Below are 14,870 nucleotides of genomic sequence, written 5' to 3'. Positions count from 1 at the left end.
TCACTCACATTCCTCCCACCAATCATTGAGTCTTCCTCATGTAAAGGACCAAGGGTTTGTATATCGTGTAGGAACTAATAATTTTTGAAAGTAAATTGTATTTTTCATAACTATACAAACCTGAGATCCTTTACATTTATGCCCACCTCATGCCACCCCTCAATCTGAACCTGGGCCAAAAGGCAAACTGGAGTGTTTACATCCGGGCAGGTGGGCCTCCCCACCTGCCAGACGGTAGTTACTGCCTAACCACCTTGTTCAAGAATTTAACGGCTGTAATTCTAGCTACACTGAAAGTAATTCCTCATGTAATGGGCCTCAGATTGTATAGTTAGGAAAAATACAAATTGCTTTCAAAAACATATTTTTCAACTGCCAGATAAGGAGGTTTACAGCTATGTAATTGGTAAGTATATGTGAAACTATTTTATTATAAAAATATCATTTTTAAGGTGTAAGTATTTTTCTCTTAATATTTCAAGTATTTTAATGAATGTTTATTCCTTGAAACAGAGCCAGAATCATCATCCCTTTTGACGTTAGCTGTTGACTCGGCATCACTAATCACCTTGGCTGTTCAAGATTGCTACAAAACTATGAATTCTGGCAAGACGGCTGTTCCCCTTGTTTTGGTCAATCTCTTCCGCACTACTTTTCCTAGGTATGAAATAAAAAAGGATTAAGTAAGAGGATTATCAAAGCACAAACCCTGTGGGTGGAAGTGTCAAGTTGTATATGGTATACAGTTGAACCTCTTAAAACCAGCATTCTATCTGGGAACTCCTGTGGTTCGGCTTTATTTTAAACAAGCTGCCATTAGTTCAATGCGCCACCACCAGGGTGGCGCCATGTATTGTTTACAACTTCAAGACAGCATAGCTTATGCCATATATTTTTTATGAAAATAGTTACACATTAGAAACAAAAATATGTGAAGTCAAATACATTTTTTATATTAACTTTAAAAGAATAAATATATTTTTTTAAGTATTCCACTTTTTAAAAGAATTAATATATTTTTTTAAATATTCCACTTGAGAAGGCTCTACCAAGCTTTAAACTTTTAATCAAAACAATGAAATGTTTGTCATGCATAAATTCCTTACTGTGTGTGTGCTTGAGAGACTGGTGACACAGTTTTGATAATTTCTTTTATATGACTGTGTAAATACCTATTTGGTATGCCAGTATGCCACCCATGAGATCATATGGTGCTAGAGGTAAGAATTACAAGCATAAATCTTTATCTATGCTAGAAAATGTTTATTTCAAATTCAATTATTCAAAGCGAATAGTTTAATGTTCATTCTCCTCAATAGATGGTGGTGTGCTTTGTTTACATTTTGACGGGGATATTCAAATTCACTTTGATCGCCGAAATTCATTCATTAATTTTTCCATCTCACTATCCTCTACAATCAATATAAATGACGAAGAAACTAGTAGGAATTAATTATGAAGATACAAAATTTAGGATATGAAAGCCACCGATAATAATGTGCTGATTCTGAGAAGTTTAGTACTGTACTACTTGACTTACGATTAGGCTAACTCGGGAAGGTATGCTAAATGTGTTAAAGTACACTTTTAAAGAAAATTATATAGTATAAAGTTATAAAATGATTAAGTTAAATATATGAGTAATGATATAATAAAAAGCAGTGTCATAATGTAGCCAAGTAGTAGGCTAAGTTGGAAACTAGGCTATTTGTATGTGGTATTACCTTGCAAGACTGTTTACCTAGAGGCTTCAATTTTTAGGGATGTATTCTATATTCAGGGATTTTCTGTGGTCTGGCAGTGGCCTGGTCCCAAGGTTTCCAGTTTTAAGAGGTTGAACTGTACTGACTTTGAGGTTCTTACAGATACGAGTAGGTTTCAGTAAATTTTTTTTTTGTTACACACAAGTTTGCAGGTTTTCATTAATTACTTTGTAAGTAATTAGTGCTTATTTCCAAATTATCAGTGAAGTAGTATAGCTAGTGTTTTTACCAAACATCCACAGAAAAGCATACTTGGTAGGAATAGATGTAAATATTGACAAATATCACATTTCCAAAAATTCATGATGTGGTTGGGAGAGAAATGTCAGTAGCAAGATAGTTAGTATGTGATAAAGTTGCATATGCACACCTATTTTCAGAAGTTCACCTGTTTCTATGTATTGGGATATATTAAGTTTTACATTGTAAATGTTACATACCCAGTTCTTTTATTGTTTCTAATGCAATACAAAACATTTATATTAACACTAAAAAATCGCAGTAGATGCACGTGACTTCATGATATAAGCAAATGCCATAGAAAAAATAATAGGCAGAAATTTGTAGCAGAGTGCTTTCATCTTTTAAAATATTTTTATTACTTAACTCTTAACATTAATGTTGTTTTCAGTAATGTTATTGTTAAGAGTTTAGCAATAAAATTCTCGTAAAGATGGGCTGCATATATGAAATTCCTTGTAAAAAGTGTGATGAAATATATTATATGGACAAACTGGAAAATTACTTTCACAAGAAATCAAACAACACCAATATTCAGTGAGGACTGGTCAAATATCGAATGCATTATTCGTATGTTCATGTGAGGAATTTAGATCATCCTATTAACTGGAGTCAGGCATGATCCTTAATGCTGTGTAGCAACACAGTTGGAAGGAGTATCATTGAATCTTGTTTCATCAAATCAAATAATGGTAGTGTTCTAAATTTAAGTCTTGGTTTGTTCAAGGGCGCCGGCCTGCCAATATAGGGTGAAAAATGCAAAACCATGAAAAAATTCATGGAGCTTCATATAGCATTGGAGAATGAGTATACAAAATATTTCGTCAAAATTCCTCTTACTTTCATAGTTACAGGGTAATTAGTAAAAGTAACTCCATAAGCCAAAAACACTAATCCGTACAAGAAAACGCAGTATTTCTTCTTTTATCGTAAATTTTGATAATTACGTATAATTATCAAAGTGCGAGCAGAAACATAAGAGTACACATTCGAGTTTCGCCTCTTGACATTCGCTTGCTTTTACATCTGTTTTTCTTTGTTTTGGCAAGGTTTTCCTCATGCCAAAAAAGAAAAGACTAGCAAAACATCTCGCTAACATACAGAAGAAGAAAATTCGCTCTAATAAGAGTTCAGAAGATCATAATATTGGCGATATTAGCAAAGTTGGTGAAGGAGAGAGAGAGAGTTGCAATCTTTGAGCAAGGAGATCTTTGTTTATGATTAAATTATGATAAATAACAGTTTTGGTTTAGTAATACCAAAAAGGAATATAAAATTCATAATCATGATTTATTAACCCTTAAACACTGAAGCGGTAAAAAAAAAAATGTCTCCCGTGTCCCGGAGGTGTTTCAGAGTGAGCGCGGAACAGGAAAAAATATTTTTTTCAAAAAATCACAGCGCGCTTAGTTTTCAAGATTAAGAGTTCATTTTTGGCTCCATTTTTTGTCATTGGCTGGAGTTTAGTATGCAACCATCAGAAATTAAAAAAAATTATCATTATCATATATAAATAATGCGATATATGATAGCGCAAAAACAAAATTTCATATATAATTGTATTCAAATCGCACTGTGCGCGAAACGGTTAAAGGTAACAAGTTACTTTTTTTTCGTTGTAATGTACACTAAATTGCGATCGTTTTGGTATACGTATAACACATTGTAAAACGATAAAAGCAACACAGAGAAAATATTATCACAAAATAATGCATGAATTCGTAACGCTCGGACATAAACAAATATTTTTTTCAAAAATTCACCATAAATCTTAATATTGTCCTAGAGACTTCCAATTTCTTTCAAAATGAAGACAAATGATTGAATATTACTATACTATAAGAATATTAGCTTACAAATGCAGTTTTCGACCATATCTGACAAGTTAAAGTTGACCGAATGTCGAATTTTTTTATATATATTTTTTATATGCAATTATTTCGGAAATAAGAAAAGCTACAACCTTCAAATATTTTTCATTTTATTCTACATGAAATTGCGCACATTTTCATATATAAAACTCTATGAAATGCCTATTATGAAATGGAGCAAATATTCCGAGAATGGGACGTACGGATTTCGGAGATTTGTGGCGGAGGATCCGCGCGCGGAGGGAAGGAAAGTTTTTTTTTTTTTTTTTTTAATTCACCATAAATCTAAATATTGTGCTAGAGACTTCGAATTTGTTTCAAGATGAAGATAAATGACTGAATATTACTAGACTGTAAGAGTTTTAGCTTACAATTGCGTTTTTCGACCATTTCGGTAGAGTCTAAGTTGACGGAACGTGGTTTTTTTTCTATTTGTCGTGATTTATATGCAAATATTTCAAAAATGAGAAAAGCTACAACCTTCTATTATATTTTGTTGTATACTACATGAAATTGCGCACATTTTCATATATAAAACTTTATGTAACGGCTAATTTAAAATGGTGCAAACATTACCACAATCGCACATATGATTTTTTCGGAAGAGTTACCGCGCGGACATAAAGAAAATGTTATTTTTTTTCATAAATTCACCATAAATCGAAATATTGTGCTAGAGACTTCCAATTTGTTGCAAAATAAAGGTAAATGCTTGAATATTACTAAAATATAAGCGTTTTAGCTTACAATTGCGGTTTTTTACCATTTCGGTCGAGTCAAAGTTGACCGAAGGTTGAAAATTTGTCACATCATTTTTTATATGAAAATATTTCAAAATTGATAAAAGCTACAACCATGGGTTGTTTTTAGTTGTATTGTGCATGAAATTGCGCACATTTTCATATATAAAACTTTATGTAACGGCTAATTTAAAATGGTGCAAACTATTACCACAATCGCATGTATGATTTTTTTCGGAAGAGTTACCGCGCGGACGTAAGGAAAAAGTTTTTTCATAAATTCACCATAAATCGAAATATTGTGCTAGTGACTTCCAATTAGTTGCAAAATTAAGGTAAATGATTGAATATTACTAAAATATAAGAGTTTTAGCTTACAATTGCGTTTTTCGCCCATTTCGGTAGTCAAAGTTGACCGAAGGTTGAAATTTTGGCACTTATCGTTATTTATATAAAAATATCTCAAAACTGATAAAAGCTACAATCATGAGTATTTTTTTGTTGTATTCTACATAAAAATGCGCACATTTTCATATATGTATAATACTCCATGTAACGGCTAATTTAAAATGGTACAAAAATTATGTCAAAGTGACGAAATAATTTCTAAGATGTGTCACAGATACTTTTTAGTGCGGCAAGAAAGAAATTCGCGCTTGCGCGCCTGCGTAACGATTGTAAACAAAACAACACCTTGATCCGTGAACTCCCAGCATCCCCCAAGGCGCGTGATTCAAGAGTTTTCGGCTGGTAGGCCTAAAAGTATTTTTCCGCGAATTTTAAAAAAAACTTTTGTATGTCGACGTAAAATACGTCCAGTCGGCACCCAAGAGAGAAAAAATGTCGACGTAAAATACGTCCAGTCGGCACCCAAGAGAGAAACAATGTCGACGTAAAATACGTCCAGTCGGCGTTTAAGGGTTAACATTGTCTTTGAACGCCCTTATCTCAAAATTATACTTATTGACCTTCAAATTCTATTAGAAATAGATGAAAACACAGGTAAAATTAATTACATGTACAAGGTTTCTGTGGCAAAATGGGAAATCAATGATAGCAATAAAACAGAAGATTAAGGATATGTACTTTAATACATTTCTTAAAAACAGCTTACGTACTAGTAAGATTCTAAGCTACAACACAATATGAATGATGCAATACGCACTTAAGTATTATTCATGATAAGGGAATACAAAAATGTAAAATGGCAAATTTAATAAGATTCTTAGTAAAACAAATGAATGTAATCATTTTTGTAAAGGATGATAAGAAGGTTACTGTATAGAAATATTATGTGATAAAATCATGGTAGGCTTTAGGTTAAATAGTTAGGCTATGTGGTAACCTTTATATACATTTCAGCATTTTAAAACAAACCAATTTTTTCAGTGCCTACCCCCAATGAATAAAGCTGTCTCCAGTTATTGGCAATCCAGTTTTATGGGACTTGTCTAGCGCCATAAAATTTGTGATTTACAGTGCCATAATGGGCCGAGTGTAGGTTATTGTTATGGTGCCAATAATAGAGGTATGGCGCTATAACATACCTAACAGAAACTTGGTGTCATAAGTGCCGTGCATCACTGAGTTTCTGCTAATGGCGGGTTTTGCTTACCAGCACCCCGCCGAGAAGGGAACCTGTCAATAACCAGGGACTGCTTAACTCTTATTGCATGGGTTACCACTTACAGAGTGCCTCTTGTATTGCACTGTTTGCATTGCTAAATGTTCTTGTAGTGTCTGTTAGCCCACAGCCTTTTACTTTCAGACATTCCCTTGGGGCTCTTCCCTCTATTAGAAACTTCTTCAGCTTCACCTTTCTTATGAAGACCTTTGGACAAGCCATATGAGAGTAGAAATTTGACTCACTGGTCTTATTTAACTTACTGACGGGCATAGAGGATTGGGAGAGATCACTGAAGGAAAGGGCATCTCCTTGGTTGGGTGTAGACTTGCAGATCTCACATTGCTAGGAAATTGGATAGACTACAATGTTATTTAATGCTTTATGTACTGAATATAGTGAAGATTTTTTTTTTAATTTCAAATGTTTTGAGAGTTTAATGATTAAAAATTTTTTGAGAATTTAATAGATAAAACTTTTTGGTAGATTTGCTGAACAGGGAGAACAAGGGATGTTCATGCAGCAGGATGCCTCTGAATGCTGGACTGAATTGATGCGGCTGCTAATGCAAGAAGTCCCTGCAAAGGAGTCTGACAAGACAGCAGCAAACTTTAGGTAAGTTTTACCCTCTTCCTTCAAGCTCCTGCAAACTGCTAAAGTGCCTAATAGTTTGGAAAAATGAGTATTTACCTAAGGTTAGAGAAATAATTTGTTTCTTATGTAAGTTAGTATGTCTCATTGTTCCTCAGTATATTTCATAGTTCTAATTGGAATCAGGTCATTTTATGCTAATTTTTTCATTATTTTATATCTAAATTTGTGTCCAAGTTTTTTTGCCTTACATTTACCTCTGGGATTCAAATTTATATTTTGGCAAGCATGATACAATGGAATTATCCATTTTATTCTCTTGGGTTAATTATTAGTTGGTATGGATTCATTTGAATTTCGTTTCAAATTTTGTTTTCACCTGTTTACTGGTGTAACTTGTCTTTGGTGTAAGAATATGGGCATATTACTGTTAATTACTCTTGACTTGTAGCATCTTAAAAGCTTTCAGAATTAGTGGTTGTGAGTCTTGATAAGTGATGAGAAGTACAGTAAACAGTTTGAATTAGCCTTTAGGACTATTTGCCCCTTATGTAGGTATTAAAAGTTGTGCTGTATGATGTGCAGTAATTTAGTAAGGAATTGAGTGAACTTGTTGCATGTCAAACCCATAAATTGAAAAGCCGACATATACATTTTGATGGCGGAGCACAATGTCTTTGAATGGAATGATTAGTACTTTCTAATCATGTTTTTAGTATTTGGTCACACTAGACCTCATAATAATGGTATTAAGCAGTTGAAAAGTCTGTGTTACAGTCAATAATGGCTCAAAATTGTATATTATATTTTGTAATCTTGACATTGAGGAAACTTTTCTTATTAAAGTTGTTTTCTGTCAACCACAGCTTGATTCCTGAAACATCTGAGATCTGTCAGCAGTTCTTTAAGTATTCCCTGAATATGCTAATCTAGTATTTACCTCCTGATATGGAGATGTCAATTAAGATTAAACTCTCCATTAGCAATAAGATGCTCAATTAATGTTTAATCATCATTGCCTCCAACTTCATATGAAGTAAAGAATCTTAGTGGAATTCTGCTACTCATCTTTCTTGTCTTTTCACTTCCATAAACCTTCACTCATCTCCAACTCTTTTAGGGGCCACATGGGCCCAGCTGACACCATCACATACTATTTGACTGAATCTTTGAGATATACAGTAGTTTTATAGTCATACCAAGATCTTTTTCAGTATAGCAATAGGGGCTATTACTAGACTATTTGAATTTTCAAAAATACTTAATTGAAGCAGTACTCCAAAGTTCTTCTATATATAATGCAAAGTTCTTCTATATATATAATGGATTGCTTTTCCATGTGCATTGTGTTATTTTGTGTTTACCACTTTTATTGGATTTTGCTGATACAGGAATTGTTCTATAGGTTATACTACTATGTAGAGAATGTCAATATTTTTGTACTTATATGTAGAAAATTATTATTATAATTTTTTTTTACTTTATTCCAACTTCTTGAGAATGTTTTAAATTGTAAAAGATCTTAGTAGAATTGAGGAATGGGACCTGAAGAAGTGTACATGATAGAGAAGACAATTGATAGAACTCTTTTGTGCCGATCGTTGTAAAGAAATATTCTGTTATAGAGTGTAATGATGATGAATAGTGTTTAAAAAATATCCACAATTATATATAAAAATATATTTCTATTTTTACATAGAAATATATTTTTATATATTTTTATATATAATTGTGGATATTTTTTAAACAATTTGTTTTCACAGAATTATGAATTTCTTAACAAAGATGATGAATAGTGCTGAAATCTTGCATGATATTAAAATATTAGCTGTATGTCGTACATGAAAAATCTTTGGTCTGACCTTGTAACAATATTATACCATAAGGATTATCTGTAGCTCTTCTATTTATTCTTTCACAGGTCTTCTCTTCTTGATCAGTATTTCACAGGAGAATTTTCTTGTGAGTGGAAGTGTGTCGAAAGTGAAGAGGAAGAAGTTACTAAGACAACGGACAATTTCCAACAATTACTTTGCCATATTAGTCAAGATGTTAAATATTTACATACTGGGCTGGTAGCTAGAATGCAGGTGAGGGCTTGGAACATGCTGGTTTTGTACATTTAAGAAATTAACTTTAATTAAAGGTTGACATTCGGTGTTGTCATGGCATCTACTGAGATTTCTGTGTGGGTGATGAAATACATAAAGTATCTGTGGATGTATTACTTACTCTAACATTGAGGACTCTTTTTTTATATTTTTACAGGAACAAATCACAAAGAAGTCAGCGACTTTAGACCGTGATGCTGTATATACCAAAAAGTCCAAAATATCAAGATTACCAGCTTATTTATCTGTTGAAATGGTTAGGTAGGTTGCAGAGTGCTTTATTTTTAAGTTCTTTTCATATAACATTCATTATGTATGCATTCATTACTGTCCCACATGTCAATTACACAAGGGTTGTAGTTTGAGTACTTGAAAGTTTGGTTAGTGTGATGCCTCATATTGTACAAGATGGTCTCAGTGGTCTAGTTAAACTACTTTTCTTTATATACTACATATGAGGGCCTCAGAACCACAAGGTTGTAAACGCAACTTTTTAAAAAATGAGTAAATTGCCCTCAAAGTCTAGCATTCATTACTCTGCTTCTAAGAAAGATATTGATTTAAACTAAGTTTCATATGAAAGCCCTACCCTTTATAAATTTTTTGTGAAAAAAAAAAAAAAAAATTGTGGGGTGCGCTTGTGCCCTAGCATTCAAAACGTATGCCTAACCCCTCACATTTGTGTATATTTTATTCATAACCAGCACTTAAACCATAATTGAATGTGTAAAAGGATAAAAAAGTATTATATTCTTGTTATAACAGCAATAGATCGGTGTACCTACTATTGTTTTCTTTTGCAATGCGGTAATCACTCGCTTATCACTAATGGCAAAAGTAGAAAGAAAGCCTTGCTTACAAACTTTATGCGTAACATTATCATACTTGACACAATAAGCATACGTTTTCTCTTTACGTGGGGGCTTCTCTCCAATCTTAACATGACGTCTTTTCACTGGGTTGGCCATAACCAACGACTGAATGTAAGCAGTTTGCTTATCATAATCTCCCAAACCATAAAACCCATTGAATAAAGCCTCCACTATAGGCCTACCAAGCCTGCTAAAGCAACCATCACGACACGGTTGGCCTACACTACGTGCAGTACAAGTTTGCATGTACGCCGAGAAACATATTCTTGGCCGGCGTCATGCAATAACTTAACACTGTTTTTCTTCAATGACGCTTCATTCCTTGTCCTTTTTCTTCCTCTTGGCTGTTGCACGACATCATTGTGATCATTTTTACTATCAGAGGAAGGCATAATGGCGCTAAATAAGGGATAATAATCGAAAAAACCAAACCACAACACTGGACAATCGAATTCCACCGTGAAAATCACTAGATTGTAAACTCTGCGGTGATTGGCCAACACTTACGGGTGCCGTATGGGGAAAAATGCTGATTGGCTTAGAACTGACTACCCGCTTAGTGACGCATGCTCTCATTGGTTCACTCTTGAGCTGCGAACGTGCTTCCTTGTAGTTCTAACTGAGCTCTTGTAACCTCCGCGCGACACCACATTCATTCATGTAGACAAAATCGATAATTCCTACTGCTTAAGTAGGGATTTCGACCTTTTTGAAACTCTTGAATAGCATAGAAATGCAACAAATAGACAGAGGAAACGTTGCCAAATCTACTGGTATGGCTAACTCAATATTGGTGGGGGTGGCATTTACAACTGTGGTTCTGAGGCCCTCATATAACATAGTAATAATAATGTACAAGGTGGTTTGCGCCAGATATTTTAACCAAAGAAAAATATTTCCAGGGTAAAGCCCTGTTGAATATTTTGGGAGATGAAGCTATTTCTGCTGTCATCTCTTTATGAAAATGTATAGCAAAATTTTTAGACATATAATTTTTTTAAAATTTATACTATATCACATTATGCACATTTTTAATGACATTAAATTTTTTAATATATATCACACCATTCATTAAAATTCATATCCTTCTTTATTAGTCACTTACATTGCATCATTTTATTTATCAATCATTTCCTTCGCTAATTCATTAATTAATTTACCAAAATAAAATTTATTTACTCTTCATTATGGTGCTGAATAGCTCTCTTGGCTACAGTGCCTGGGCTTTTTCCCTAATTATACATACATTAATGAGTTGTAGGGTTGTCATGGTCAGCATCAAACCCTTCTAAATCCTTCTCGAGGTAAGACTCTGGCCACAGTTTTCTCCAAGCAGAGTTCATTGTCCTGGAAGTCACTCCCTGCCAACTGCCAAGCTTTAGCTATAAAGCTTATGCAGTTGAAGATACTGAAGTGATGCTTCCAGAACTCTCTTACTGTCTGAGGTTACTTCAAAGCACCTTTGAAATAGTGCCTTTGTGTAGTTTCTTGAGGTTTGAAATGAACTGTTGGTCCATGGGCTGATGGATTTAAATTGGTCTAACAGCTTGGTCTTCCAAGCCAGGAGGATGTGCAGGAGCATTGTCTATTACCAGGAGACACTTGGGTAATTGATTCTCTTGCAGGCATTTTTTCACACTCAAGCCAAACATTTCATTTACCCACTCAACGAAAATTTGCCTCTTGACCCATCACTTTTTATTGGCCCTCCACGTCAGAGGCAATTTATTCTTTATTGCCATGTTTTTCTTGATCACTCGGGGAGTTTCAGTGATACACAAGTAAGGGCTTCGCTTTGAAATCCCCACTGGCATCCCCACAGACCAAGAGTATTAGCCTATCCTTCATAGGCTTGTGGCCTGGCAATAAATTTCCTCCGCGTGATGTAGGTCTTTTTTTTTTTTTTTTTTTTTTTTTTTTTTTTTTTTTTTTTTTTTTTTTTTTTTTTTTTTCTCTCTCCAAAATAGGCTTGTCTCATCACAGTTGAGGACATGGCATCTTAAATTCAAATTTCATGTACAAGTGACTTGCATAGCCGGGTTGCCAGGCCCCGCCCACTGCAATGGGGCTTGTTAGCGACAGAATCTGACGGCATTATTCTCTCTTATGCCATGCAACCGACAACATGTCATTCTTGCTCATGCATTCATGATTCACCGGTGTGCTGAAGTCGGTGATGTACCCTCTTAGTTTCTCAACTGTTGCAATTAGGTTCGCTTTGCATCATTAGCTGTCTTTCTTTTTTACTAATTAATTAGTTATGTTGGATTCTAGCACTTCCATCATTTGCTATACCATGTGCAATAAAAGTATGAGAGAGCTTACTTGCTTGGAATGCAAGGACTGGGATTAAAGTAGGCGGAAGGTACTTGAATCACATGAGTAAATTGGAGAGAAATAGGTTTAGGAAGGCGGCTGCTTGCGCCGAAAGTAGGGCTAGTAGAGAGACTATTCTTAGGCCTCAGACAGACTGGTCTTGCTCTGCCCTCTACTCCTGGACATAACCTCTCTCCCATCCTCAGTCCTCCTCCTTCTCTTCCTCTGCACACTCCCGTGCTTTTGACTCCAATGCCATTGCCAGTCTTGAGTCTAGGATTAATTCCAAGTTTGACAAAAAATTCAATTTAGTTGTAAGTTCTTGTCAGAATTAGGAGCGTTCCTTAGGGCTCTCATGGACAAATTTGAAAGTGTGAGTGGTGATAAAATGCCTAGTGATAAAGTATCCAGTGATGTGTTAGTGGAGGAGAACTTTTGGGCAATGTCCCAAAGGTAGAAGGAAGTGAAGCTGGTCTGTCAAGACCACACCCTGCTTTCAGAACTTGATGGACTTGACAGATTCTTCTGGAATGCTAGGGTTGGACCAATGCCCCTGACCTTGTGAGCTCTCGGACAGGAGTTACCGGTGTCGTCTACGCCAGCAGCAGAGTACATTCTTCTAGTTATCTCTTGAAACCAGAGTGAATTTGTCTTCTTGGACACTTCTTTCTTGGACGAGCCAGTGCTCACGAAGAGTCATCGTCACTCAGGCCAGAGATGAAGAGTCCTCTTCAGGTAGCACTGTTAACAAGACAAAGTAGCATCTTGTCTGCATCGTTAGCTACAAAGTTGTATAGGGAGGGGATTGTAAAGGACTGGAACCTGGTGTCAGGGACCGAAGGGTTTTGAGTCTTTGCTATGAAGTCTGGAATGAAATTGAGCATAACAGATCTCCATCCCCTTGAATGTTTCACATTAAAAGAGAGTCCTTAAAGTTTGCCGACTCTCACCCTTCATTGCTGAAACAGAGAGAAGCTTCTCTCAGCAAAGGAAGATGAGGAAATCCGCAACCTGTTGAAGAGTAGCTCACACTGGAGAGATACCTGTCTATGATACCAACCACAGAAGATGACCCATTTTCCCTGGTATACCGCTGCAGAGGATTGTCGAGGTATCCTGACATCTCTGTTGCTGTGCAATGTGAAAACCCTCTTGCTCGCAAGAGATGGTGGGTAACCTTAAGCCATGAAGACAGGGACTGCACTGCCTGATGGTACTGTCAATGTGGGGTTGACACAGAAGGTTGTGCCAGGGAGAAATCTCTCTCGGTGCCTCGTAGGGCAGAGATAGAAGTCAGGATACCAAATGGCCGGGAGCCACCAAAATCATCCTGAGATTAAGGGTGATCAACGTTCTGCTGATCACCATGCAAATCAATTAAAACAGAGGGAAGGCACTATGTAATGTCCAGGTTGTCCCAAGGGTGTTGGAATGCATCCTCCGTAGCGGCCCATGGGTCTGACACAACAGAACAGAAGACCTGAAATTTTCTGTTTTGCCGGGTGACAAACAAATCTATGACTGGATTCCCCCACAGATCGAACAACCTTTCCATGATGTCTGGGTGAAGGGACCGCTCTGTCCCTATCACCTGATTCTGGTGGCTGAGCTTGTCTGCCACTAAGTACATTCCTCTTGCCTGGAATGTACCTGGCCAACAGCTCCGCTGAGTGAGCCGCTGCCCACTTGTGCACCTGCATTGTCAACTGCTGAAGCAGGAGAGATACGAGACCCCCATGCTTGCTGACATATGCCACTACCATGGTGTCGTCACTCATCAACACCACGGAGTGTCCCATTACACGATCCCAAAATTCTTGGAGAGCCAGGAAGGCAGCCTTGAGTTCTAAGATATTGATGTAAAGGTGCCTGTCATGCCGATTCTACACTCATGAAGTCTGCAACTCCTCCAGGTGTGCGCCCTATCCCTCGGTCAATGGATCCGAGAACAGAAGCATGTCGGGAGAGGGAGCATGCAGGGATACTCCTATTACGAGGTTCCTATTGTCCAGCCACCAGTCCAAATCCTCTCTCACTTCTTCCAATAGCGGAATGAGAAAGGATTAAGGGTCTTGAGACTGGAACCAACACTCTTTCATTCTCCACAGGAGAGAATGTTGGTGAAACCAAGGTGAGGGACCATCTTTTCCAAAGATGACAGGTGACTTGCAATTGCCATGTTGGTTGTTTCCGTCGAGACAGGAACAACTGCGCTACCTCCCTGAACTTGCTGATATGAGAGTCCAAGGGAAAAACTTGTTGCCACTGCGTCTTATCTGCATGCATAGGTACTTTATCCTCTGCTTAGGGGTGAGATCGAACTTCAAGTTTGCATACTAAAAGCAAAATCACAAATATTCAAACGCACAAAAATAGAAAAGAACCCACAGGGAAAAAGCTGGTAGCGACAGTGTCAGAGAGATAAAAAATACACAAGTCTGCATCACACGACGGCCAAAAGCAAATTCCGGAATGTTTACGTTTGGGCGGGACTAAATACATACTTACATTACCCAGTGCCTAATTATAAACAGAGCCCACCCTCCTCCTTTATTATGGACTTGAGAGCATAAAACAAATTGAGCTGTTGGAGGAGTTGTTCCTTCACCCTGAAAGTGGGCAGGAATCTGTCATCTACAGAAACAAAAGGCTATCGCTACCACGAATTTCAAAATTTAAGCTGCCATCGAGTAGAAAATCTTAGCTGAGTAATTACTACTGGGTAAGTAACAAATTCCACAA

The 14,870-nt window shown here is 36.4% G+C and overlaps 1 protein-coding gene across 1 annotated transcript in view; it reads left to right on the top strand.

Moving 5' to 3' along the window:
- Window positions 1-14,870, top strand: part of LOC135219170 (ubiquitin carboxyl-terminal hydrolase 14-like) — a 70,361-nt gene that overhangs the window by 41,568 nt on the left and 13,923 nt on the right. Inside the window, exons 5-8 of the mRNA XM_064255704.1 lie at window positions 514-661; window positions 6,725-6,853; window positions 8,751-8,919; window positions 9,098-9,201. Coding sequence (XP_064111774.1) covers window positions 514-661; window positions 6,725-6,853; window positions 8,751-8,919; window positions 9,098-9,201 — 550 coding nt within the window. The remainder of the gene's footprint in view (window positions 1-513; window positions 662-6,724; window positions 6,854-8,750; window positions 8,920-9,097; window positions 9,202-14,870) is intronic.

Source organism: Macrobrachium nipponense, chromosome 1 (assembly GCF_015104395.2).
Source record: "Macrobrachium nipponense isolate FS-2020 chromosome 1, ASM1510439v2, whole genome shotgun sequence".
Taxonomy (NCBI): Eukaryota; Metazoa; Arthropoda; class Malacostraca; order Decapoda; family Palaemonidae; genus Macrobrachium; species Macrobrachium nipponense.
The sequence above is the reverse complement of the archived record's forward strand: the minus strand, read 5'-3'. Positions and strand labels throughout refer to the sequence as shown.